The 27,095-nt window shown below is 29.1% G+C and overlaps 1 protein-coding gene across 1 annotated transcript in view; it reads left to right on the plus strand.

Annotated features, from left to right (window-relative positions):
- The first annotated feature begins 1,844 nt into the window (after positions 1-1,844).
- Positions 1,845-27,095, plus strand: part of Usp16-45 (ubiquitin specific protease 16/45) — a 41,692-nt gene continuing 16,441 nt past the window's right edge. The window contains exons 1-6 of the mRNA XM_017897239.1: positions 1,845-1,943; positions 2,747-2,880; positions 2,969-3,159; positions 3,899-4,055; positions 17,231-17,398; positions 22,920-23,144. Of these exons, the coding sequence (XP_017752728.1) occupies positions 1,856-1,943; positions 2,747-2,880; positions 2,969-3,159; positions 3,899-4,055; positions 17,231-17,398; positions 22,920-23,144 (963 nt within the window). The 5' untranslated portion in view covers positions 1,845-1,855. The remainder of the gene's footprint in view (positions 1,944-2,746; positions 2,881-2,968; positions 3,160-3,898; positions 4,056-17,230; positions 17,399-22,919; positions 23,145-27,095) is intronic.

Genomic DNA, 27,095 nt, shown 5'->3' on the forward strand with positions numbered 1-27,095 from the left:
AACAAAATGATAAATGTAGTATTTTATTTTATCACAACATATAGAAATATAACCAAATAATTTGTATCCATATAATTAAAAATTATTTATTTAAACTATTTAAATATGATGTATAAATACGGATATTGATATATCAAGGTTCCATGATACGATCATTTCTGGTGAAATTATCAAACTATTACATCCTCACCTTTCAATGGTATACGCTGTATACAGTGTATTTATTTTGAACAACTTTCTTTCCTTTGAAAGAATTGCTGGGTAGCCGTATTTTCCGAGGTATTAATTTGTGTATCCTTGAGAAGAAAACAAACAGGTTTGTAACTTGAATAACATAAAATATTTAAAATAAAGATATGCAGAAATTAAAAGTAAATTAGATCAAAGTTTCTAAGGTAATAATTCACTTTAGTGACTTTGCCCCAAATTAACTTCTTCTTTTTTAAAAAAGTATACATGCTATATTTTGTAATCAATAAAATAGAAATATAGCCTATATATGGACTGAAGAAGCCTGAAAAAGTAATGTGTTTTTGCCATTCCTTTGCAAGAAACAAAATTTGAAAAACTGCAAAATGCGTGGACCGATCTCAATGACTTTGAAGCGTCATTGAAAGTGTCAGTGAAATTCTGAATAACTTTTATTTGGACAATAATTGACGCTTAGGTTTAGTTTTGGAGATATTTGTAAAAATTATTGGTAACAAAATAACAAACATTGTTAGTGATATATAAAAGAAATAAAATTAATAAATATAATGGTATTTTATGAAGAATATACAAGTGAGAAAAGTTTTTAATTTGCATCATATGCATATTTTACATATATATGCAAAATTAATTACATATAAATATACAAAGAATATGCCATAAAGAAAAGGATATCTTAATTTATTTATTATAATAAATATTATTTTAATTTCACTTTACATGTATCACGCCTGATGCATAATCACATTGTGTATATGCCTTAATACGCAATGAATGTATTCTATGAATTTAATTATTCTATGAATTTTAATCTGATGATTTATAAAAGTCAATAAATTTGTATTGTTCGACATAATATATTACATGTTTTGCATAGTTATATCGCCATACTTCTTTAAAATACATATTCATTATCCATTTGTTTCTAAAATAAATTAATATTGTTTATGTTGGTTATCTTAGAAATATGAAATTACTTTTCTATTAATATCGTACCAATATCAGTAAACTATGCAATGATCAAATACTTTTTCAATTAAATAAAAAATCAACATTAGCTCCTTTTATTGTTTTGGCAACCATATTATACAAATTTAATTCACTTTGTATTAAAATTTAAAATAATTAAAAATTAAAATAATTAAATTGAGTTATAAATCTGAAGATTTATTATTTAATGCTTTAATTTATTAAAATTGTTCTATAACGCAGTTCGGCTCAATTTCTTTGAAAATTTGTGCACACACCAATAAAATTAACTGATTCGTAGAAAAAAATTTAGGTTGTCAACCCTGTTCGTAATAAGTTTCGACAGTTTGTAACTATGTTATTGAAAGCAACAGTATATAAATTGTGCAAGCAATGATAATTGTGACAGTAATATTTTTGTGTATTGCTTGCTTGTAATTAGTTTTGGATAATTAGTGTAAGATTCAATAAATTAGAAGAAATTATTTAACTTTCGTTACGAAATATAATAACGTAGTACATTTGTATATTAGAAATTGTTTGGACTATCATGAACGTTTCCTAGTGTACCTTGTATAACCAAATTTCCACATGTTTTTTTGTTTACTAAATTATTAGGTCGTAATAATTAAAAATTTTAATAATTACATTCGATGCAGTTTAAAAATAAATCGAAATGAGCAAAAAACGTAATCGACAACCAGATGCAAATGGAGAATTAAGTGAAGGTTCAACTGATTCTTGTAATGAACCTAATAGTGCAGGTTAGAATTAAATTTTTTTAGGAACTTGAGTTGTAAAATATTATTCGTTTTGGCATAAGAAAAAGTATATGTCCTAAGAGCTAAATTATAATAGTTAGTTTTATTATCAGAACTGGGAAATGACTTAAGGAACTAATTAACAAATTATGCTATAACAATGATTGTTCAGTAAACAGTTTATTAATAACTAAAGTAACTAAATTTTATATTGTAATAATTTAATATTCATTTTTATCCTACTTTTTTAATTTGTCTTATAAAATTAAAATTGTTTGCAAAAATTCATAATATTATAAATTAATTAATATATGTAATATAGTATTAACATATCGATTGCCATGTGAATTTTGTGTGCGTTATCTATTGCAGTATTTTAGCAAATTACATTACGATATAAATATATTTATATTACAATTGATATTAATAAAATGCATATTATAAAATGTAAGATAAACTTTTGTTCGAGCATTTTATGGTATATTTAATGTCTTACATTTTTAACATTAAAACTATAAAAAATGTTACAAAAATATTACAGATATATTTGTTAATTCAATTTCAATACTTTAATGAATTGTGGTGTCATTGGTCATCAATGAACATATATTATTGGCAAATTTAGTGTCTGTAAATGTGTTAAAATTTTGTTACCTTCTTTTTACTCATTTATTAGGAAATTTAACAAATTATGTTAATAATTGATAGTATGATCCAATTTTCATAAAAAAGAATGTTCTCTATAATATATTTGATTAATAAATCTGAAGAAATAACAATTACAAATGCAGCGTTAATGTTTATAGGTGATAAATGTCGACATGTTTCAAAAGCAGTGAATTTTAATAAAATTAAGAAATGTATTAATAAAGTGGGAGTTAATACAGAATGTTCAACATGTAAAAAGTGTAAAAATAATTTATCAAAAATTAATGGAGAGGTATAGATTTAAAACAATTCAATCATTTAATTTTAACTTTATTCAATAATAAAGGATATTTTCAAAATGAAAATACTTAAATCTTTAGGAATGTGAAACAAATCCAGCAATATTAATTTGTTTGCAATGTGGACATCAAGGTTGTGGAAGGGAAGAAAGTGGACATGCTTTAGAACATTATAAAAAACCACATAGTGACTGCCATTTTATGGTAGTTGATAGTCTTTATTGGAACGTCTGGTGTTTTCTATGTGAAACGAAGGTTAATATTGGATGTAGGTATGTATAAATATAAATTTACAATTATATACAAATATATAATATAAATAGAATAAAAGCATTTAAAAAACTAATCGTATATTCCATTTTATGTTATGTAACTCTTCTAATTTTTATAATAATTATTATGATTTCATAAAGAATACCTATTTACTATTTTTATGTAATAATAGGTGTTAATAATTCGAATAGTGGAAAGTATATAATATAACATTTTGATACAATTGATTGTTCAGTAAAGAGCTAAAAAATTAATATTGAATTTCATTGTTTATGCAACTCATATGTAGTATATTTGAAATATATTTCAAATATAATATGCACTATCAATTTAATTGTATACAAATATACACTATGAAGTTAATTGTATATAAATTAAAACATTGATTGCAGTTAATCATTATATTTTCTTGTAATAACAATAAATAAAGATAAGTAAGTTAGAAAGTATTGAGGAATATTTCATAAATAGTAATATATTTTAGAAATAAGTTTTAAGAATTATATATAGTTTGATATTAGTAATGAACTTGATAATGGAATTTAATTATTAAATAAATACATAAATAATTTATTTCTTTTATCTTAGATTTTAATATCTGTCTTAAATTTTAATTACAATATCAAAATTGTTTATAGCTACATGACAGAAATATTGCTTACAATTAGAAATAAAAAATCTGTAATATATGTTCTTTTGGCATTTTTTATAAATTAAATAATAGTCTTTAATTTTTAGGAAAAAGCTCCAAGAAACAGTGGATTTTATAAAAAAATCTACTACAAAAATAAGTTTATTGCAAACTAAGACATTAGAGACACTATCCCAAAAAGAAACCATAGATGTAGATAAGATAGAAAAAGAAAAAAATTTATGTAATCTGCCTAAAGTAGGGGTATGTATATTGATTCTTTTAGCTATTATTTTCATTAATTTCAAGAATTTGAAAAAGTCGTTTATAATGTATATTGATAAATATAAAGCATTTTACTACAGAATAAAGTTGTTAATATTCGTGGTTAATCATCTAATTACATGATATGCCAGTTTTAAAGTTCTTGATAGATCACCTGGTACAGAGAAAAACAGAAAAATATTTAAAACATTATTAAAACTTAGTATTTAAATATAAGATAATTACGTAATTAATTGGTATATAATCCATGATAAAAGTAACACTTGTACAAACAATGTTAATTTTCAAAATTTCCTTTTAATTACGAAGTTCTTTGATTTTTATCTATAATTATTATATATGTGTATTGAGTTAATTGCAGAATCATTACCTATTTTAGTTCCTCAGTCAGTCAATCTACTCCTTAATCTCTTACCCATCAAAATGTCCCATTGATATTTATCAATGGAATGTATGTCAAGCCAAGGGGGACAAGTTCCCTGTTTATTGATTATCGACATACCATATTATAGGTTTACGATATATCTATATTATTGTTTTACTACTTAGTAATTTCTTATTTGGTCCTCAAATATGTAAAATTTATGTGAGTATAAAGTAATTTTTAAATCTTGATTCTGGCTTTAATGGTATGTCGGATAAAAATTAATCAGTAAAAGAGTAGCAAATTCCTTACAAATGACAATACCAGATATTTATATTGTAAATCCAAGCAGTTAAGTTTAAATTAATAACTAAAAAATAAAATTCTATCTGTTTTGTAGTCTTCCTTTCGTTCGAAAGAAATAATGTTGTTTAATTTATAAATGTTATAATATACATTAACTTTTGTGTCTCTATTGTTACTGAAAGATCAGTAATGATGGAAAAATGATGATGAGCCTTTTAATGGTTTCATTTGCTATACAAATGAAGATAACTTAGTCCACTAGGTTTTTATCAGAATTTCGCAATTGTTTCTATTGTTTCCATTGTTTTCATTTTCATCTGAGAAAAGAAATGTTATTGGCACAGATTATAAAAATTATTGGATGTGTGCATAGCGAGTTCTTTTGTTAGTTCTGGTGATCTCATTTATTAAGATATTCTCCATGTCATAATTTTCAGGATTATTATATCATATATTGGTGTAATTGATATCTATTTTGCTGACTAATTTTTAAGTACAATAAATTGTGAAAAGGCTGTTATGATATTATTGAATGAAGAAATGGTCCAGACATCAATGATATCAAGATTTTAAAATTGTCAGATGGAGGGTAAAGTGAGCAAATGTTGAAGCAGACTAATTTATCTAAGGACTGTGTAAAATTCTTTGAAAGTTAAACGTAGATTGTCTATGTATCGTTTTGAGTATTTCTTTATTGAAACTTAGTTTTGACTTAGTTTTCCACAATCCTTAAAAGTGAAAAAGTGAATATGAGGGGATAAGTTGCCATTCAACTTGCTTTCAATTTAAGATTCTTTGAGCTTGATTGTTGTATTTCTTGCTATTTAATAATTTCTCTAATTGCTTGAGTTCATTTTTAACACTGGTAAAGCTTATTGAATTATTAGTAATTTAATCTTTCCTGGCAGATAAAAAATAGATAATTGGAAGGTCATATAAACTGAGGTTTGTCAATTCTACAGCGTATCACATTTAATTGAAAACACTGTAATATCTTAAAAACCATTGCAAATATGAAAAAATTGTTTTAATAGGATAGTGAGGAAGATTTCAAAATCAAGTTAATTTTTTTTTAAATGGTATCCAATGTCTCTTTATTCTTAATACGATAGCATGTGTTAAAACGAATTTAACAACTTTCATATTATATCATTCAGTAGACTTTTTAAATTGGATCTAGAAGTGTCAGATCAATATTTTGTTGAATCACTGCGTGACAGCATTAATTGACAGTATTGAAATATGTAGCATTTAACTAATTGACGAGCTGTTTGAGATTACCACATTCCTTGAGATCTCGCTAATTTATAGTCTTCTATAGCATTAAATGACTTTTTATAGCTCACTATTATATTTGTCTTGATAAACATTAATTTCTACTTAAACCAATTAATTTCATTTTAAAATTTCTTTACTATTTTACTTATAAAAAATTATGTAAACAAAATAATATTCTACTGTATATTTAAAATAATATTATTTATATTTACAATACTTTCTATGTTCAATTAGAGTATTTCTAATTAAACATGACACCCTGTATATGGATTATTTTTGAGCCGAAACAAATAAATATTTATATATAAGAGAATATAAGAGAATGGCTTAGTTTACTCTAATTGTATTGTTAATTTATTAGTTTTTGTTAGTTACTTTCTTGTGATTAAAAAGTTTAAGTTGAAATCCAAATAGAAGTTTCTGAATATTTATTAACTTCTATAAGTTTGTTTAATCTCAGATCATAATATCATGGGTTCAAAACATTTGTATATTGGAATATTAACAATATTCCAGATATTTTTAGTATCCCTTTAAAATTTCTAATCTTCATATTTATCAATTTATTGTCTAGTCAGATATTCCCACTTGTATAGAATTTCTCAACATCTCATTTTTCATTTTCTTATTGTAGCTAAATACATGATATGATTAATAAAAGATCTAACCATCTAATCAATTGTCAATATCTATTCTAACTTTGTTAAATTTCATTTCTAAGGATAACTGGTCTAATTTGTCAGAACTAGTATAACTTTGACTGTCAATGGAATAAGCATTATTTTAAATAAATGAATTTTACCTTAAATGCTAAATGAACAAATCTTGTTCTAAACAACAACCAAAATAATTATAATCAACATTATTTCTTTGGAATATTGGCTTTCATGCTGGGTACTTACTATTGTTGCCATGTATGACAATAGAAGATATCCTAAAGAATAGTTACTATTAATCGATATAACACAAAGGTTGGCTTTACTACAAAAGAATTTAGAATTCTGGTTTAGAACAAGTTAATTAAAGTACTATATCTTTTTACTGTCCTAAACTAGTAACTATTTACCATTTGGATAACTTATCAGATTGTAAGAGAAATTCGTATATATTAATTAGGCTCTGTTGTTGTTTTAATTCCAATTGTACAATGACTGTTAAATTAGAAACTTTTGTATAAATAATATACCATAAATAATGTGCAAATGACGCATTTGCTAAATTTGATATATAAAATCGATAACTTATCTAAAGTCATTTATGTTAGACATAGGTAAGATTAGGTTTAAAGAATATTTTTTGAAATTTTCAACTACACAATTCCATATTAAAGAAAGAGGTGATAAATCAAAACTTTTTATTACAATTGCACAGAGCTCATTTTCGTCAAATGCAACATTACAAATAACAGTTACAAAAAAAGTATTAAAAAATCGGACAATAAAAACAAAATTATTCATATCCACTAATCTGTCAATTTTATTTATAAAAATTATATCTAATGGCCCATGCGGTTTTAAGTGAATTAATTGCGAACACAGATAATTATTTTGTAACGTGAAAATTAATTCAAGAAAGAATTAAATTATCTCAGAAAAATAATTTAGAATCTTTCAAGGTTTATTTAAGTAATCTGAAATTCTGAAAAGCAATTACATTTATATTACATATATAGGTACCTAAATTGAAAAATTGAAACTAATCACGAATTAAAAAATTCAGTTTTCGAAATAACTACAACAAATATGGTTTAAAACAATATATGTATGCTATTATATCTCAAAATAGCATCATATCTTGTTTTATGTTAGAAACAATTTCGTACGAACAAGATCAACTACAGTGGTATCAATAGCATTTCGAAGATTTTCATTAGAAACGTTTTTAGCCAATCATAAAAGATGTAATTGTCAAGTATCTTAGCTCCGGTATCCTGACGTAACTTTATAACCGAAAAATTGATCAATGTTGTCGAATTATCAAAATGGTATTTCGTAGAATCTACTTAGAAAAGAAATATGGTATAAAATATGTGTAGACGTACAAACGAAATCAAAAGATGTAACATTATTAAGATTCATTAAGATAATAACGTGGAAATTTCTATTTGATGTTGCTGTATGTTTCACACAGTGTCCAATAAATATAAATACATTTATATAGAAACAATGTCCACACTGAAATAATATAATCTGAGAACCCTTTAGTTTTTATTTCAATTTCTTGGCGATAATGCACCGTAAATCAAGTGACTAAGTGTTTAAGCTAGAAATGCGTTTGTTCTTATTGATATTTTTCATTGATTTTTATCACTTTGAATAGAAATTGGCGGCGACATTTGTTGTTCATACCGGAAACACAAAGGAATCTAGAAAAGCATTTTCAGTAATATGTGAAGATTTTTTCAAGATATATGGACTAATAACAAAATGTTCTTTGTTATCATTTAACATTAAGAATTTTGTGTTTAACGTAATCTTTTGTACATGGTCGGTTACCATAAGTCACCACCATCGCATACGATATATTAATCACGAAAAACTGTTAATATGCGAAATAGTAAATAATTTTGACTTTCGAAGATTTTCTGTATTTGTTATTTTTACATTTATAAGTTACACGTCCATGAATTTCTGACGTCTTTTAAGATTTGGTTGACTCTACGTTTTGCATTCCTTTTTGTTTTTAATAACTGAGATACTGATTATTAAACGATGAATGCTGTAGATGTAAGAAGCAACTTTTCTTTAGTTATTATACACTAGTAATTTGGAATAAGTAAATTGTTACATATACCAGTGGATAATTTGTTTCTAGGTATGAATGTCGCTTTGGGACTAAAGAAGAACCTAAATGTTCCTTTGATTACGTTGTTTCAATGTAGACAAAAGTTTGTATTTGTTGGGAAGTGTCAGGGACATACAGTAATAACAGGTGATAAAGAGTTCGACGTTGTTGTGAAAAATATCTTTATTACAAAGTACTAGTCATCAAAAATCCAGTTAAATGTTGCAAAAGATGTTGCAAAATGCCAAATTGTAAATTACTTCTTTAACGCATTCTTATATACCTTTGGAATTAAAGTTGAACATCAATTACATATGTATTTAGAGAAAAATTACTCAGAATGTTACTGTTGGTAATATATTTCAAGGTCATTGAAACCTCTGTGATAACAAAACGGAACTAAATGAAGATTAATTTTTTTTAGAGGGTTTCAAATACAAGGTATTGAATTTGCATAACATTTAGCTCATTTTATATATTTTATATAAAATATACTTTTTTATATACATATGCAAAAATCTATCGAATATTCCATTTATATTCATCACGTACAGAACGAGTGTTTTATCTGAATTTTCTGGAATATCTTGAAAGAAAGTGATAGTGAGAAAAAAATGTTCTTACATTAATTGTTTGGTACAAAGGGATACATAATGTTGTTTAAGTATCTTCTTTTTGTGGAAAGTGATGGATGAGATACCAAGGTCCAGTTATTTTTTAAATGGAACGTTATATTTTTTTATAGATAGCAAGAAAGCGTATATTAACACTAGATTTACGAAACCCGTCAATTTGACGGATGGGTTGCTCCAATTATGCGATGGTAACAGATTTAGTTAACTTATATTAAGACTGTTAATATTGCAATTGCTCTTAAATTAAACTAATCGTTAAGAAAAGAAAAGACACGTGGTTTCCTTTACCTGTCAATTTGACAGGTGTCCGTAGAAATAGGTATACAGATAGCGTCAGTAAACCTAGTGTTAATACAAATTTAACGTGCTGTTAATAGTGCCATTTCATTCTGTAGAAAGTTATAAAATCATCGAAGAATTACTGCCATTGTCCTTCTGTTACTCGACTATATTTATATTGCAAACGATGGATACTTTTAATATCTTCGTTAAAAATTAATATTCACGAAGTAAAAGTTATTTCGTATTTATAGGAATGGCAAAGCGATGCAAATTAATTAGCTTTTGTCTAATCATAGTTATCCGTACGATAAGCTGGAAATTAAATATCGTTCTGTCGTTGATCAAAAAACTAAAAAATACCGTCGCGATTTTCTAATAAACAGCTTTCACGTGGCTAAATAACTCCACTCTTGGAGTTTCGTGCTTTACAATTTCTTCGATGTACATTTTAAAAAAAATTTCTTTTTAGCGTATCGACTCGATCGAACGTTAGCAGCAATTCAATACCTAATTTCGTTTTAACGAAATTAAACAACGGCACTTAAGACTTGGCTATCAATGGGCCAGCAGGATCATCGGGATCAGTGCGTGAACAATGGTTCCCATTAGTCCCTAGTCATGGGATCATAAGGACCATATACCGAGAGTATCAACGATATTCAGTCATTATTGAAAGCGGTCACCAACATGCGGATTGCACCTCACTCTAAAAGAGGATTTTTTTCCACCACCGAGGTCGTTTAGAGGATATTACTTCTTCTTCTTCGGGGTGACCAATTCACGAACCAAGGGTACGCTCTTTGTAAAATCAGATGCCAGTTAGGGAACGGCTGCGATTTGATAAACTCGCGACGTTTTCTAAAACCGTTGTGAGAAAAATTGCGGAGTTAGTATCTCTTAGTTTCTTCTAGACAGTTTCTTTAAACATCGTTTAACCTGATAACATTCGTTGTCGGTCACGAGTAGCTGCGTCTACAGACTCATCCGATTCTTTAATGTTCGAGAGAACCGATCGTCCCGACGATACTTTTCTAACGATCCAAAAGTCTGTCAAGCTTCTTGCCCGTGTATCGCAAATTGCTACGAGATAATCCATACAGATAAGAATCGTCGAACAAAAGTAGTTTGACGAAACGTATTTGAAACAGTTGTCCAATATTAATTTGGCAGGAAACATTTCAAGATTGCCAGACGGATTTACAACCCGTCAGAATTCGTCCAGAATTCAATTGTGGCACGACAGATATCATTTTTAGACCTTCCTTCAATATGTCCTTCATCGTTGAAACTGCCACTAATCGTGTAATAAATTCTTCTTTAACATTTTTGAAGGTTTTCTCGGTTATTTATGTACATATTATGTACAATGTATATTCATAATTCGATAACATTTTTGACAGGTGTTTGCTATACTGTATTTGTAAGATATCCCCATAGGAAGAAATCGCACTCTGATGAATCAGGTGATTGTGGGAGGCATGAAATACGATGTTAAATCCACCTATTTTTCAAATTTTGGTTTGGGTTTGGATTTATTTATAAGACCGTACTGGTCTAACGTAATGAGGCGAAGCATTGACGTGTTGAAACCATAAACTAACGTAGCAATACACTAGATAAATGTATTTACAAAAATTGTAAATATATCTGTAGATTAATAGCTTAATCGAAGGAATATGGTACAATTATTTTACGGTCGTGAATACTACATCGTACTATTTGAAAACTATGATATTAAACATTATTTTCACGAATTCGTTCAGGACTGCGTTTAGTCTACGTCCTATCATTTTGATAACAAATCAAGCCATTTGTAAGGGAAATACATTCGTCGGTAATCATTAAATTTTGAACAAAGTTTAAATCTTTGCCAATTTGTTCCAACATCTACGAAGTAAATTCAACACGGCAGTCGACAAGTCAAATGATTTTAAATCATTGCTTCTTAATATCTTGTGTATCGTCCACTTAAAAATTTTACTATCATCTTATAATGTTTGGATAGATATTCGTGGATTGTTTTCAACTGCTGTTAATACATTCATTTTCTGAGCATCTGATTTAATAGAACATTGCTCTTCTTCTCTTTTGTAACACTTCCAGTTTTAAATAATGTGACTAATTTCCTAATGCTTGGTTGGTATTGGTCTTCATTTATCCGGATGTCGTTTATAAAATTCTTCAATTTCTTCACGGTTCAACAAATAGCCATCACGTGGAAAAGGATTAGTTCAACTTCTTTTTTTTAAGGGTCCAAAACATGATTTTATGTTTCACAACGGTTTAACGATATTATAATAAAACTCTTTCGCGATTAAAAATTCAACGAGAAAGTGAATAAATTTCGTGCTTAATTTTCCGAAGCATCGAATAAAACTGAAATTTAATGAAAAATACTTAAAGTGTCCACATGCATGGTCGAGAGATGTAAACATTGACATAGAAACAATCGTAAGAAACGTAGATATAAACATTGCTCGGAGCAGCATTAGTCAAGTTATTACGGTAGCTGCTGAACGAACGCGTGCCACAAATGTTTACATGATTATCCGGTGATTTTACGACTTTTCGTTCAACGAAATGTAACAATGATAGAGCTTTCTGTCTTTAACCATAATAATATTTATTATGTATAAAATATAATTCAAAATCGCCTGTTCAAACTAACTCTCGTGACTAATTCTCTGAAACTATTCTCAACGACTCGCCAATACTGTGAAATGTTTCGATACTCGCCAATACCACAGGAATTACACTGTTAGCAGCTCATGGGATTCGTATTAATTTATGCTTTCTCATTACGTATAAAGAATATAGCATTCCAATGAAAAGAAATAACCTGTCGATATCTCATCAACGGCTTGCCCCTCAAAGAAGATATTTCCACTGCATTATGTCTCTTCGTATCAAACAATTTTTCTTTCAACATTCTTTTTCTACCTTTCGTCGTTTCCGAGATGTTCCATCGAGATAAAACAAGCACCTAGAATACAGGCTGGGTCACTTGAAACTTTCTACCTGGATACTTCGCTCGTTTTCAACAATAAAAAAAAAAAGAGAAATATCAGTCAAAAGTTGTTTGGTTCCAAGGGGAAAATAGATTGGTGGATAATAATTTTGTTACGAGTAACTATATATTCAAATATTTGACGTGTATAAATATCTGCAGTTTAATAATTATTTTTTAACCATTCTGAATCAGATGAAAGATTTCATGTACGGTGTCAAATAGGAGCCACAATTTGAACCAAATTTGATTAAATTTGATTAAATTTGCCATACATAAATGACATTGATTTTATACATCTCGTACAGGGTATAATATATCGCGAAATATTTGTGCTAATGTGTTTAGAAAATGTATCCTTTATTCTATTCTTCTATTCTACGGGATGAAGTATCAGATATTGTCATTTAGATTTACATGGTTATTATCATGCGTAGGGAAAAATGTTTCTCTTTATAAAGTTGCAATGATTATTGAAACATTTTTCGCTGTATAATAAATCTAGATGGCAATATCTAGTATTTCACTCTGTATAAGGAATATGTTGCGTCCAATCAAATTGAATTCCTTCAATTTTTGAGAACGCAGCACCCGCGTCAACTTAATATTGCGTGATTAGTTTATGTTTTTACGGATCGCGAGTAAGTAGATTATTTATTTGTGACTAGTTCGTGATTATTTATTGTAACTAAACCGTACAATAGTTAAACGTTAGCGGAGTATCGTTTTGGATACGCGTTCTACAGTATTTGTAAGATGTTTCGGTGATCGTTGTCGAATACGTATTAATTTTAGATTCCTGTAATGTCTCGTTGTGTCCTGTTCGGCGTTTCCTCGAGTTCGTTTTCATTGATTAAGAGGGGATATTATATTAACCCTTTGCACTCGACGATGTTTTCGTTACAGAAAAATAGTAATTCGAAGATTTTCTGTCATAAAGTCGAGGATATTTTTAAAATGGCAAATAAGAAATCGCATGGAAATTAAAATGTAGAATTATTTTACTTCGACATTGCACGCATCGTTAGGTAATTTTGAATTTGATATATTAATTAACATCGATCTTAAGAATGTAATTAAATGGTGACTGAGAGGCGTCTCTCGTGAGACATCGAGAGCATCATCTTAATTCCTCTTATATTTCTCTTTTCATTTCGAGTGCATTTTCATGCTTATCGGATAATAATAATAAAGCATCGAGTGCATTTATTTGATTTTCATTTTCTTACTGCCGATACATACAGGAAATGGTTTTCTTAAAAGTTTCCAATATAATAAATATTAATTGTTTTACAATTATAACAGGATACTTGCGACCACACTTGTGCGATTTATTAGCAAAACTATACGAATCAATATTTCGTAGAACAGATCATTATTCTCTGAAATTGAGTGTTTAACACTCGTATGAATATAGAAAAAATAATTAGCCTGGTCACGAATCCGTGCCTTATTTATTGCAATATTTATGCATGTAAATCTTTAACGTATCATATACCTGTTTCACGCATTTGTTAAAGAATTCCAGAATATTAATTTTGTTTTAAATAATTTTCAGTTTAATAAAATAATATACTTTTGCTACGATATTTTTGATATTGTAGATAACCTTTACAAGATAGCCGATATATAGGTCTTAAAAGACCCACCGATTATAATCCACCGGAATGTGATTTCATTAAAATAACTTCTTCGCTATTCATATATTTAATATCTATTACGAAATATCGTTGCTTACACGTATTCTTTCTACATCGATTCGTACCGTCCTATACTAATTAGTGAAGAAATGAATTAAAAACCAGTGATCTGACTAATCGAACAGAAAAATTTGTTGACCACGCCATTCTATAAGCTTTTATTTGAATTAAAAGCAATTTAACGAAATGTCTCTGTAGATTGTAAACACTCCGAAGTGCGTAATTATTTATTCAGAAAATAATTGGAAGTTATTAAAAATGCGCATAAATATTGAATATTATCAACATCATAGATTAGTATGCAACATAGTCGAAAAATCATCAAATTATCGTAACATGAAAGAAAAAATGTATACAGAGCGTGTCTGAAAGTTAGGTATAAGCGGATACCGGATGATTTCGTATGAAAAAATATGACAAAAATATAGAGTAATATTTTTCTCGTTCGAAATTCAGTTTTCGAGAAAATCGAGCTTGAAAATCTGCTTTGCATATACAACTAACATACTACTTGTCGAATGACGTAGCGCTATAACACATAAAAACGTATGTGGAAGAAACACATACACATGCGAGCGCGGTATGTACAAGTTACTAGATTTGAAAAAAAGCGCGACAAAATATTTTACCAAAAATATTTATCGTGACAATTACAGAATTTGGATAAGATGCATTTGAAAATCAAAAGAGTTAAAACATAATATCTAGTATATATAAACGCGTTTGTAATTAAACGAATAGAACTTTGTACATAGCAATGCGAATGCAATTCTCTGTATAACAATCAGTTTGAACAATTTTATAAAGATATAGTAAAATATTCTTTATAAGATACTATATCGTGTTTGTTTTACTGTATTCTATCGGTAGTAAATGCTTCATAAACATCGGTTATAAATATTGTAATCGTTGCATGATCTCTTCCATGAGAACCATATCTTACAATTAACTGTGTATACTAAGCTGTTTTTCAAAATCGACTTTTTCAAAAACTAAGTCCGAATAAAAAAATATATCGTATATCTTTTTCATATTCTTTTATAAGGAATAATTCTTTATTTTAGTTTTATTTACTAATTTCAGTTTAAGCGGTATAATTTAGTTATCTTTAATCGAACCTGGTTATTATATGATAAGGTGTTAATGATAAGACGTGAAAAATATTTATTTTCAGAAATAAAAAGGTTTATCTATTCGCATATAAATTCATATAATTGTCCATATAAAACTTCTGTTGAAATGTCAGTCCTTTGCAAAATAGTTCTTACAAAAACATTAATAAAATACTTATTTATTTGTTTGACTGCTTTTGTGACATAATCTATGTGACATGTCTTATGGGATATTATAAACTTATCTATACCCCATAAATTCATTAACAATTCGGTAAGCAAAGTTACTATGAGATAATTTCAATTGTCCGAGTGTCACCCAAATAAGGATTAAGGCTTATGTAATATATGAAATATTAAAGAAACCTACTATTTATTCGCGAGAAGAAAACGGGCGAATGTTTACATCTCCACTTGAGTTACAGTTCACTACCCTGTTCATTGTCATGGTATTGGTCGTTATTGATCGAAGACGGTGATAAAATAACCGCTGTTGATCTTCGTCTTTGGCTTCTTGTACGAGGCTCTATGTACGTTCTATATATAATAATGATGATGAAATATGTATATTACGTGAGTTCTTCAAAACAGACAACATTCTAAAGTTGGAAAACGCAAATTCTGAATGAAAATTTTCAAGAATTTAAAAATTATATTAACATATTGTATGTGAAAAATTGTGATTGTTCATTTGTGAAAGATACTTTTTTAAAGCGTTAAGGTAAACAGATTACGAGATGCTTAGAAAATTGTGAAATGTATCAGTTCCAGTATTCGTACTATGACCTGAACGCAATTCATTGAGTTTGCTAGAGTTTCTAGTAATAGAAATTGAAAAAATATCGAAATATGTAATTTATAAAAGTATATTTCAAATAATTTGTTTACAGCGATGAACAGGAGTGATTAAACATGATAAGAACTGTTAAAAGAAATATCGTATAAGATGATTAAAATTACATCATTGCCAATTACTTGCTTATTATCGTAGTAAACGTAATAAACTTTTTAAATTATTGCAACGTTTTCCCCTTCAATTGCGATAATAAAAATTCGCGAATCACAATTTGATTCTGATTCTGATTTGAATAAAACTTTATGGAATTGCACAATAGGTAAAGATACTATGTATATTTTTAGTTACTACAATTCAAGTTTTCGAGATAAAACCTTGTTTCTAAGGTCGTAAGATTAATCCAAAATACCAACTCGAAGAAGCTATAAATAGAAAGAAAAAGATACTTTTGTTTAAGGAAAATTTACACTCGTTATCGAATGAGCATTTTCGTAATCAATCATTCATTTCTTGAATTCAAATTACAGCAGCTGATGTATATATTTAGATATGTATGTGTATGTCGTATATAAACTTTGTCTGTTGTTCAATTCTTTCAATTCTACAAAGTTTCATACAGATCGGATCTCCTTTATAAAAGTATAAAATTGTAGTTTACGAATTTTTATTATTTCAACCAACGAGAAATGCATTTTAACAATTTCAACAACTTCGTGAATAATTATGATCCTAAACAAAGAATTGGTAATGTTGATTTTAATCACTTTGTCTTTATTCGATACTCCTTTTGACAATTTCTGTCGCGCGTTCAGTTTTGTTCGACAGTGTATACTGTAGTATGAAAACTAATATGTGCATTTTATTAATGTATGAAATTCATATTATTTTAGGGTTTAAGGAATTTGGGAAATACCTGCTTTTTTAACGCTGTTCTACAATGTTTAGCGCAAACACCTTTCTTAGTAAAAGTTCTCGATAATCTAAGTTCTCCTGGACAAAAGTTCATTTTACCGGGAGGCAAGCATAAACTTGCTAACAGCTCGGAAGAAATTGTTCTAGTAAGTTTATTTTAATAATATATCGTTAATATATATTAATAATATAATCTCCAAAATCTATCTAAATATGAATTACAATTTAGATCAAACTGTAAACACGGTTAGATCATACGTATCGTTTATTTTAACGATAACGTTTAATTTTCGATAAACGTAATTATTATAAAGAAAAATAAGTATACAATGGGCTAAATTATATTCGTTTAATACATTAAAATAGATTTAAGTTGTGTCAAATAATATTTGTAGAAATACTTTAATATATACTTTGTCATATTTAAATTAATCATCGTTCTTAATATTTTCACAAACTATAATTCTTTCGTTAAATTATAGTTAGTTAATATTAGCACAAGATTACGTGCTTTTCTAAAATTAATTGTCTAAGACACTCTGAATGAATCATTTAATCCTGCTATCGGAATTTATTTACGCAATTTATTTATATAACGCAAAAGATATTTCAAACTGAAATTGCTATTTAACACTTTTATCAAATTACGAGCATCGTATTGAGCTTTTTAATTGTAGTATATCATACTTGATCATATGGTGTGAAAAAGTATCGAATGTTGAGTAAAATACTATTATACGTTATTAATTATCGAGATATTCTTCGATTGATTTTTACTTTAGATAATACCTAAAATGTTGTCCGTTATAATCGATTCAAGTACATAGGTGATGGATTAATATTATCGATACATAGACAAGTGTTCCCAGAATTATAGATTTCGTGTTCTAACCATAATATCCTTCGTCTCTTTAGGTATAATACATAGGTACCACAGGATAACATTTATTTTTTATATGTCCCCAAAGGAAATAATTATGTGGCGTGATGTAATGAAAGTGTACCGTCCTGGAACAAAGATAGGCTTGGAAGATCTCGTTATGGTCTCTCAACGATCAAATCCTAAATACCAGAATGACATGTCCATTGAAATTTTCTAGCATGTCATGTCGTCATTGCGTATCGTTAGGAAGCTTTCTGTTTATTGCTTCGATTGGTCTCAGGTACGCAAAACAGTGTAACCCTAATTCGACAAAGTTAGGCAACGTCACTTGAGATTTGGCTAACGAAGGATCTGCAGGGAGTCAACACGAGTCCGCATGCGTGATACCCTTAGACCTTGGCGAACTGAGGGACCATAAACGGATATTTTCCAGACACGATCATTTTCAATAAGTCATCAACGCGCGGGTAATCTCCATGCACGTCACCTCTTAGGGACGCTTCCTCTTATTAAAGTGACCGATTCGCCGATCAAGCAAACGCCCTTGGTCTCATTTAACCGATCAGAGTACCTTTAGCCCTTTAGCGAACTCCCGATTTTCTTCAGTTCGATCGTTGTCTGATTATCTAGCATTCGACTACCTTTAATTTTCTCGTTAACCGTTGCTACCGTTTGTGTTCGACTCGGCTGTAGTCTAACGTTCGACGCTATCTTGAACCTTCACCTACAATATCGTGTGAGAAACGTAGTACATCGATCGGGCCAAACGTAAACAACAAGTGTGAGACGTGATACGCCAATCGGACCAAACGTAAACATAACATCTGAGAGACGCGGTATGTCGGTTCGAGCTACACGCGACAAACAGTTCCTAATATTCTTGGCCGCATTCGGACGCGTTGATATATTTTCTTGAAAAGTATTAGAAAGATACCTTTAAAAATGTCTTTAAAAAGAATATTAAGCGTCGATGAGGATATTGAAAGTTCTGCTAACATCGCAAATAGCGATTTGGTAGATATTATAAATAGCGATAGTGATAGTGATATTTTATCACCTGTACGAAAACGTTGCAGACGACTGATTATCGAAGATGATACCGACGATGATGTCTACATCGATGATCAACAATCAGAGCATTGGATTTGGAAAGAAGAAAGTAATAAACCAAAAGTATGGAATTATACGGAGACTCCTGGCATAAAAGTGGCAACTTTAAATCAGTTAGGTGCAAATGAAACAGAATTGGATATTTTTAATATAATATTTGATAATACGTTTTGGGAAAATATAGTAACGGAGACAAATCGGTACGCAGAACAAATAATAAACATTAAAAATGAAAGACGACCAATAGACGAAAGTTGGTTTCCCGTAGATTCTGGGGAAATAAAAATATATCTCGCATTATGCATAATAATGGCTCAAGTTAAGAAACCAATAATTCAAATGAATTGGTCGAAGAGGGCCGTTATCGAAACGCCGATATTCAGAAAAACGATGCCATTGAAAAGATTTCTGCAAATAACTAAATGTTTGCATTTTGCAAATAGCAATACAATCGACAATACAGATAAATTACGGAAAATAAAACCTGTGACAAATTTTTTAAATCAGAAATTTAAAGAAGCGTATACAATGCAGGAAGACATTACGATCGATGAATCGCTAATGAGATATAAAGGGCGTTTATTTTATAAACAATTTAATCTATCAAAAAGGGCGAGATTCGGTATTAAATTTTATAAATTATGCGAGTCAGCATCCGGTTATTGCTATGACTTCAAAATATATACAGGTATTGACAAAAGAAATTCTAATGACAGTGTATCGGAAAACGTTGTGAAAGAGCTATTACAGTCAGTGTTACATAAAGGACATACTTTGTACTTAAACGATTGGTACTCTTCACCAAAGCTGTTTATAACTTTGCTTAACAATAAAACTAATGCCATTGGGACGGTACGTTTGAACAGAGAGAATATGCCAAAAGATTTTGTTAAAGAAAAATTACAAAGGGGAGAATGTATAATGAGGAGCTGCAGTGGAATACTGGCATTAAAATGGAGCGATAAACGAAACGTTTATATTATTTCTACGAAACACGAAACAGCAGAAATGACAGAAGAAGGCAGAAATCAATTCGATCCCACTCTGAAACCAAAATCTGTCATCGAGTACAACAAAGGAATAATTGGAATTGATCGGCAGGACCAAATGCTAGCGTGCTTCCCCGTAATGAGGAAATGTATGGAAGGATACCAAAAAGTTTTCTTTTACGTATTTGATATTGCGCTGTTTAACTGCTATGTTTTGTTTAACAAGCTAAATACTGGAAAGCAACAGAGTTACGCCGAATATAGAATCGAAATAGCAGAATCGTTAGTGAAAAATATCCCGTTTCCAGAATATAAACAAAAAGGACGATTATCGAGCGGAGATTTACCAGAAAGACTGCACGCGAAATATTGGGGTCATTTTCCCAAACATATAGACCCAACACTATCGAAATCGAAGCCAGCGAGATCCTGTAAAGTTTGCACAAAACATACAAAACGTAGCGAAACAACGTGGGAGTGCAAAAGATGTAAAGTTGCGTTACATGTGCCGATATGCTTCGAGAGATACCATACGATCGAAGATTATTAATTTCCTGGAAATTTTTTCCAACACGTCAATAATTTAAAATATATGCTTCTTTAGAAATTGTAATGTTATAATAAAATGTTATTGATTTATTATTCCCTTTGAGATAATAAATCTTTCTTGTTCGATAAACAATTGGTAGTAATTATCTATCAAATATCTTGGAAAATAAAATTAGCTGTACCTTACACATGAATTTACATATGAAAAGACATGTGCAACTTGGAATGCTCAGTCAAAGCGTGGAATGGCTCGACGTGTGACCGACTTTGCGATCGTTTATTGCACGCTATTCGAATTTAAATCGTACGTGGTTAACCGAAGAAAATCTCGATAATTATTACTTTTTCATCCTGTATATCTTAACAGTTTTTTACTTGATATTCAATATTTCTTATTCATCTGTCAAATGTTATATGCTACAGTTAAAAAGCTAAAGATGATTTTGATATCCCGATAAAAAAAGTGCAATAATTGAAAATTAATTATTATATTGCAAGTTCTTTTTGATACCAAAACAACATTTGTTTCTTTAATATTGTTAGTACCGTTTAATAACATTTGTATTTATTGATTATGTACAATTCTATCGTGCATATATCTGTATATGGTATCTGGTTTAAATCAACCTGTTAGCATTTAGAAGTTTGGTCGTACAATTTCCACAGGATTTACATTAATTAATCCCGATAATATGTATATTAAGTCTGAAAGTTCGTACCTGGAGAACAGCATATGTAAAAGATACAAGTAAAATATAGTTCTAATTTTTATAGAGTTTTGAAAGTCACCGCAGTTTGAAATAATTCTCCATCTTTCATATCGTTCAAGATATTTTATCGTTTTTGTTTAAATCGAACACTTTGTATATACATGGATAAACATAAATTTATATTTTACACGGATAATGCTCTACCGATGAAAGTTTGAGCATTTAGTAAAAATATAATAATTTTAGACAAGAAATAAGTGTAGGGGACATGAATTGAGAAAGAAAGTTATTAAATTCTAAAATGTATTTATTTGAAGCTAAAGTGAAATTAAAAGTAAAGTAATACTACGACTAACAATTCCACTGACTCTGTTTACATTGCTGTCCTGTTCGACTGTATGACTGTACCACTGTATGTTCCTTCGACTGTTCTGTATCATTCTCTTATTCTTCTTCTCTGACTATTCGACTGCGTAAATTTTCATCTCTATGACTGCCCTCGCTAAGTAAATCAGTCTCCTTTTATTCGCTCACACGCACACACACACTCATACAAATCATGCCAAACATCTCATGTACATTTTGAGAACTCATTCGTCTTTATTATGTAATCTAACAAACATTCGCTCGACCCGTTTGTCCTTCGTGTCGATAATAATAGTTTAGATTTATCCGTCATTCGTACCAGCATTTATCTTAAATATTCTCACCACTACATAAATTTTATGTTCACTTTAATAACAAAACAAAAGAATTATAGTCAAATACGTCTACGTCGATGTTCTTGAAATAATTAATCTTGAAATATTAATTAATTAATAAAATTAATTTCATTATATATTTATTAGCATGATATTACTGTTATATGAAACGTCCCAATAGAATCTTAAATATGTTTGTTTCTGTATGAAAAATATTAAGCATACGATATTGAATGGCTCTAAAGAAGGAATAGCATATGAAATAAAATTTGTTTGAATAAAGGTAATTATATTCAAACGTGCAAAATGCAAATAAACATTAAGGAAGTGATCAGTTTCAAAGTAATTAATCATAATATTGAGATACTGTGCACATATTTACACGAATTTGCTGTTTATGTTAATGTATATTTAAAGTGATTGCTATCAGAGACCATACTTTGTGTAAAATAAGTAATAAGGAATTCTAATGCTTTCTCAGTTTTCGCTGGTGTAACAACAGTATAAGCTCTATTTTTAGAGGTGTTAGAGAAAGTAGTTGTTATTGTTATTTAGTCATTATTGTTTCGAGATTCTGGTAACTAATCACTTTTTAAAAGTCCGCATTTACATTCTATATAACACAGGATTACATGATTTATACAGGACCATATACAGATGTGCCAGGATTCGATGATTTCGAATTACATAGGTTATTCAAGTGCTATTAACGACATATTTTTCAGCCACCCATAGAGGGTACTTTAGAAGGTTGGGGTTTGAGTTTTACCTCAATTTTATGTAAGACTCTTTTAAAAATGCAAAATACCGATGGTCATCAATCTTACCTTCCATCAGAGTTATTAGATTCTTTTAAAAAGAAAACAATGCAATGTATGGATGGAGGGCAACATGACTCGCATGAACTTCTTAGGCATCTTTTAGAAATAGTACGAAACGAAGATCTCAGGGTGAGTATGGCTACTTTGTTTAATTTTGTATATAATATTTTCAACGTTTACTTCGTTTAAGGAATGAAACTAGAAAATATGAGAAAAAAGAACTCAAGTTGCTGCATAGCAAATAATTTCATAATTGAATATAATTATTAAATAATAATCAAATAATAATGTTACATTAACAAGTAATATTGTTACGAATTTCTTATTTATTCTTAAACGGTAGAATAGTGCTTCGCTTTAAAATCTATCCCGAATACTATGCTAGTTATGCGATAGCAGATCTTAATAGGCGAGGGATCATACTTTTTGGAGTTGTCATACGAAATTGTTAATAACTCGATATTGAGTTTATTTGCATTAAAGATGTTAATAATATGAAGATAGATATAAGATAATAATAATTTTTATCACTTGTATTAAATTTTCTATTCTACAAATTTACTACTTCCTCGTCGTATAGTTTTTTCATTATAACGAAAAAGAATCTATGTATACTAAAAAAAGGTGTAACCGGTAAACGATAAAGAAATATCTACTTTTTGAAATGCGTGATACATAGTGTATCCATACATAGGCAGAATTTTTCAACTACTTGCGACAACCCGACAAAAAAATGTTTTGAACACAAGTTACTGTATTTTCTGTATTATTTAGAATTCCGGAAAAAATTTGTTTTTCCAAAATTTTGATCAAATTCGTTTTTTCAAATAACACCGTATATTTTTTATTTAATATTATCGTACCGTAATCTATGCCTTGTTGAATTAATAGTAGTGGTATGCTTCTAGCATACCATGATCTTCGCATAATCTTGAAGGCAGAGATAAAAATTGCAACAAAAAATGAGACAATCAGCACGAATGGGTGATAACTTGTGTCTATTATTAAAACTTCAAAATTACACTCACATCAGGAACGCCGAGTAAATGTTGTATTACTAGAAACTTATCCAAGAACTGATCTACGAACTGTCGACAATTCGCAATGAATTGCCCTATTGCTTAGCTACTGCGATTACCACCGGATTTCTCATCGCTTCATTTTTTCTATGCGGTCATCTGCAGTCGATAGTTTAAATAATAATTGAATAATAATATTTAAGGTTATTTAATAATAGCATTTAAATGCTCCATATTTTGTATTGGAATAGCATAAACTATTGACTGTAGATAACACCATAGAAAAAAATCAAGTGCTGACAAATCCGAGGATCATGGTGCATTATGGCTCATTAAGCAATAGGACCATATGTGGCTCGTTTGTAAAGTGCTAAGCTAAGCTGTCACAAGTTAACATTTTTTCTTTGTTGCGAATTGTCGACTTCTGAAATAAGTTTCTAGCAATACATTTATTCGAGGATTCTGATGCGAATGTAATGTCGAGTCTTAATAATAAGCAGAAGTTTTCATTCATTAACGCTGATTGTCACGTTTTGCTGTAATTTTCATTTCTTTGCCTGCAAAATCATGCGAAGGTCATGGTATGCTAGGTCGTTGAATTCGGCTAGATATGAGCTATAATAATATTAGGTCTAAAGTGCTATTTGAAAAAACGAATTTGACCTACAAAATTTTTGAAAGAAAAAAAATATATATATAAAAAGAAAAACTTTTTTCAGAATTGTATAGAAAACAGAAAATACCAAAAACTTGTGTTAAAAGTATTTTTTTGCCAGATTATTGCAAATTCTCGAAAAGTCGTACCTAACGATCCATGGACACCCTGTATAAGTTAAAAATGACTTCTAATATAAAAAGTTTGGAATATTAGATTTCTGTTTATTCTTACTTATTTTCAGACATGCTAATACGTGTTTCATCGCTATTAAGTTTATGTTAATAATAATACTAATACACTTAGTATACATTTGAATATAGTTAGCAATTAAAATAACGTTAAATCAAAAGTTTTTTGCGAATATTATGAAAAGTAAGGCTGTAAGGGGGTTAACTTTGTTATGTATATGTATATTGAGAACTCATTGTCAGCTATTGGCATCTACCAAGAGTTGTGGATTCTTGCCCCGATTGATGGTGGTGGACCGTCCCGGACTAATAAGTCATATTATTTCAATCACGAGAAAATGAACGTCGTTAAAATAGGCAACTAGTGCGTTCAGATGAAATTATCTAGCCCACTTGTTTAATTATTTATGCAGCAATTATCTTTTTCGGTTTTTGAACAATTAAAATGCCAGCTTTGTCCACATTCTAAATATTTGACAGTGACATTGTAATATTTCATCGATAAATTTCCAAACTTTGAAAAGAAATGAAATCTACATTTTGTTTGTAGTAAGTCCGTATCCTAAAATACAACAGGAGCTATTTCACGCATGACAATTTATGAAAATATCCTGCTCATTTCATCGAAATAGTCTAATAAACGTTATACTTGTTTTTAACTGTCATTTGATCCACAACCACGAAACAATTAATGATTTTGGTATTAGGTAATCTAAATAGACTAAAAAATAAGGTAAAAGTTTATTTTAATGCCTTTGTCCTAAATTTGTTTATTTCTTATCGGTTTCTCTTTTCTTTTTTTTTCTTTCTTCAAAAAATGCTATATTGTAGCATCGTAAAAGGAATTGCAGAATACGTTGATTGATCCCGATGATTTTGAAGTATGTTACAGAGGACGAAATTCTGAACAACCGTTATTTGAACAATAATTGTCGTTCGACCTTAGTTTTCGAGATATTTGCAAAAATTGTTGGTAGTGCTACATTAATGTCTTTCTTCGCATTAAACAATATTTAAAATGCGTTTTTTCTACATATTTTAATTCAGTTGCAATTTTCTTTTCATTTTACTTTACCATTTTCTTCATTTTTCCATGTCCCTAATTCCTCTTACAAACATATGCTAGACCATGTCTTTTCGTTCATGTTCAGTACTTTTACCAATTATTTGATCGCTGTAATTCGTGTAATAACTTATAAGGCTTCTCTCTCGACGTATTTCTATTTATTTACAAATTTACTAACAAATTATTAACAAATTTCTCTTGGATCCTTCTTGCCTCGTATATTTACCATCATAAATTGTAGGAATTATGTATTCACGGAATTCAGACTGTTTTAAAAAACGGATTCGAATGGCTAACACGATTGCGGCTGATCTGGTTATCGAGAACGGACGAATCAAAAAGAAAAATTCTGAAAAATTCTGAAAAGGAAAAATTTCAAAATTTAAAAAAACGACGATACTTTGGAGTTTAATATTTTCTATTTAATTTAATTTCATTTCTTTATTTACCTTTCAAGTTTAGAAAAAGAAATAAATAAACGCATTGGATTTTGAAATACAGGTAGCCCTCCTACAACACGGCATCCTATAACACGGTTTCGCTCTAACACGATAAGAAAATTGCAAAAACCTTTGTACAACACTGTACTTCTACATGAGCAGTGACGACAAAGAAATTTATTAAATTAAGGTTTCGTTAAATTAAAATAATATCTTTGCTTTTCTTTCCTTTTGTGTTGTACATACGTTTATATTTTTAATAAAAATTAAGTTGTTTATGTAGAATTAAAAAAAAAATTGTTTTTAGTAAGTTTTCGAAACGTAACCTTTTTGTACTGGCTCTGGGTCTCATACAACACGGTTTCACACAACACGACATTTTCTAGGAACCTATCTACCGTGTTATAGGAGGGTTACCTGTACACGATAAAGGCATATTTACCAGACATTTCATGTCAAATTTGAAGTTAGTTTGTCGAAATGATGTTTGTATGTTTATATCCATACGTCCTCATACTTAATCGATTTGCTATTTCAGAACTGTACAGTACACGATTCTTGAAAATTGTTAACGAAGTAAATTCAGTATAAATGGAGAAAATTTCAAGTAACCACGAGTACTCGAAGTAATAAGTTTCTTGCTTGTTATGTTCATGTCTTTAGACGTGTATTATTTCGCGAATTTTACGAATTTCATTAAATAATTTTG

The sequence above is a fragment of the Eufriesea mexicana genome, unplaced genomic scaffold (genome assembly GCF_001483705.2).
Source record: "Eufriesea mexicana isolate 0111107269 unplaced genomic scaffold, ASM148370v2 scaffold484, whole genome shotgun sequence".
NCBI lineage: Eukaryota > Metazoa > Arthropoda > Insecta > Hymenoptera > Apidae > Eufriesea > Eufriesea mexicana.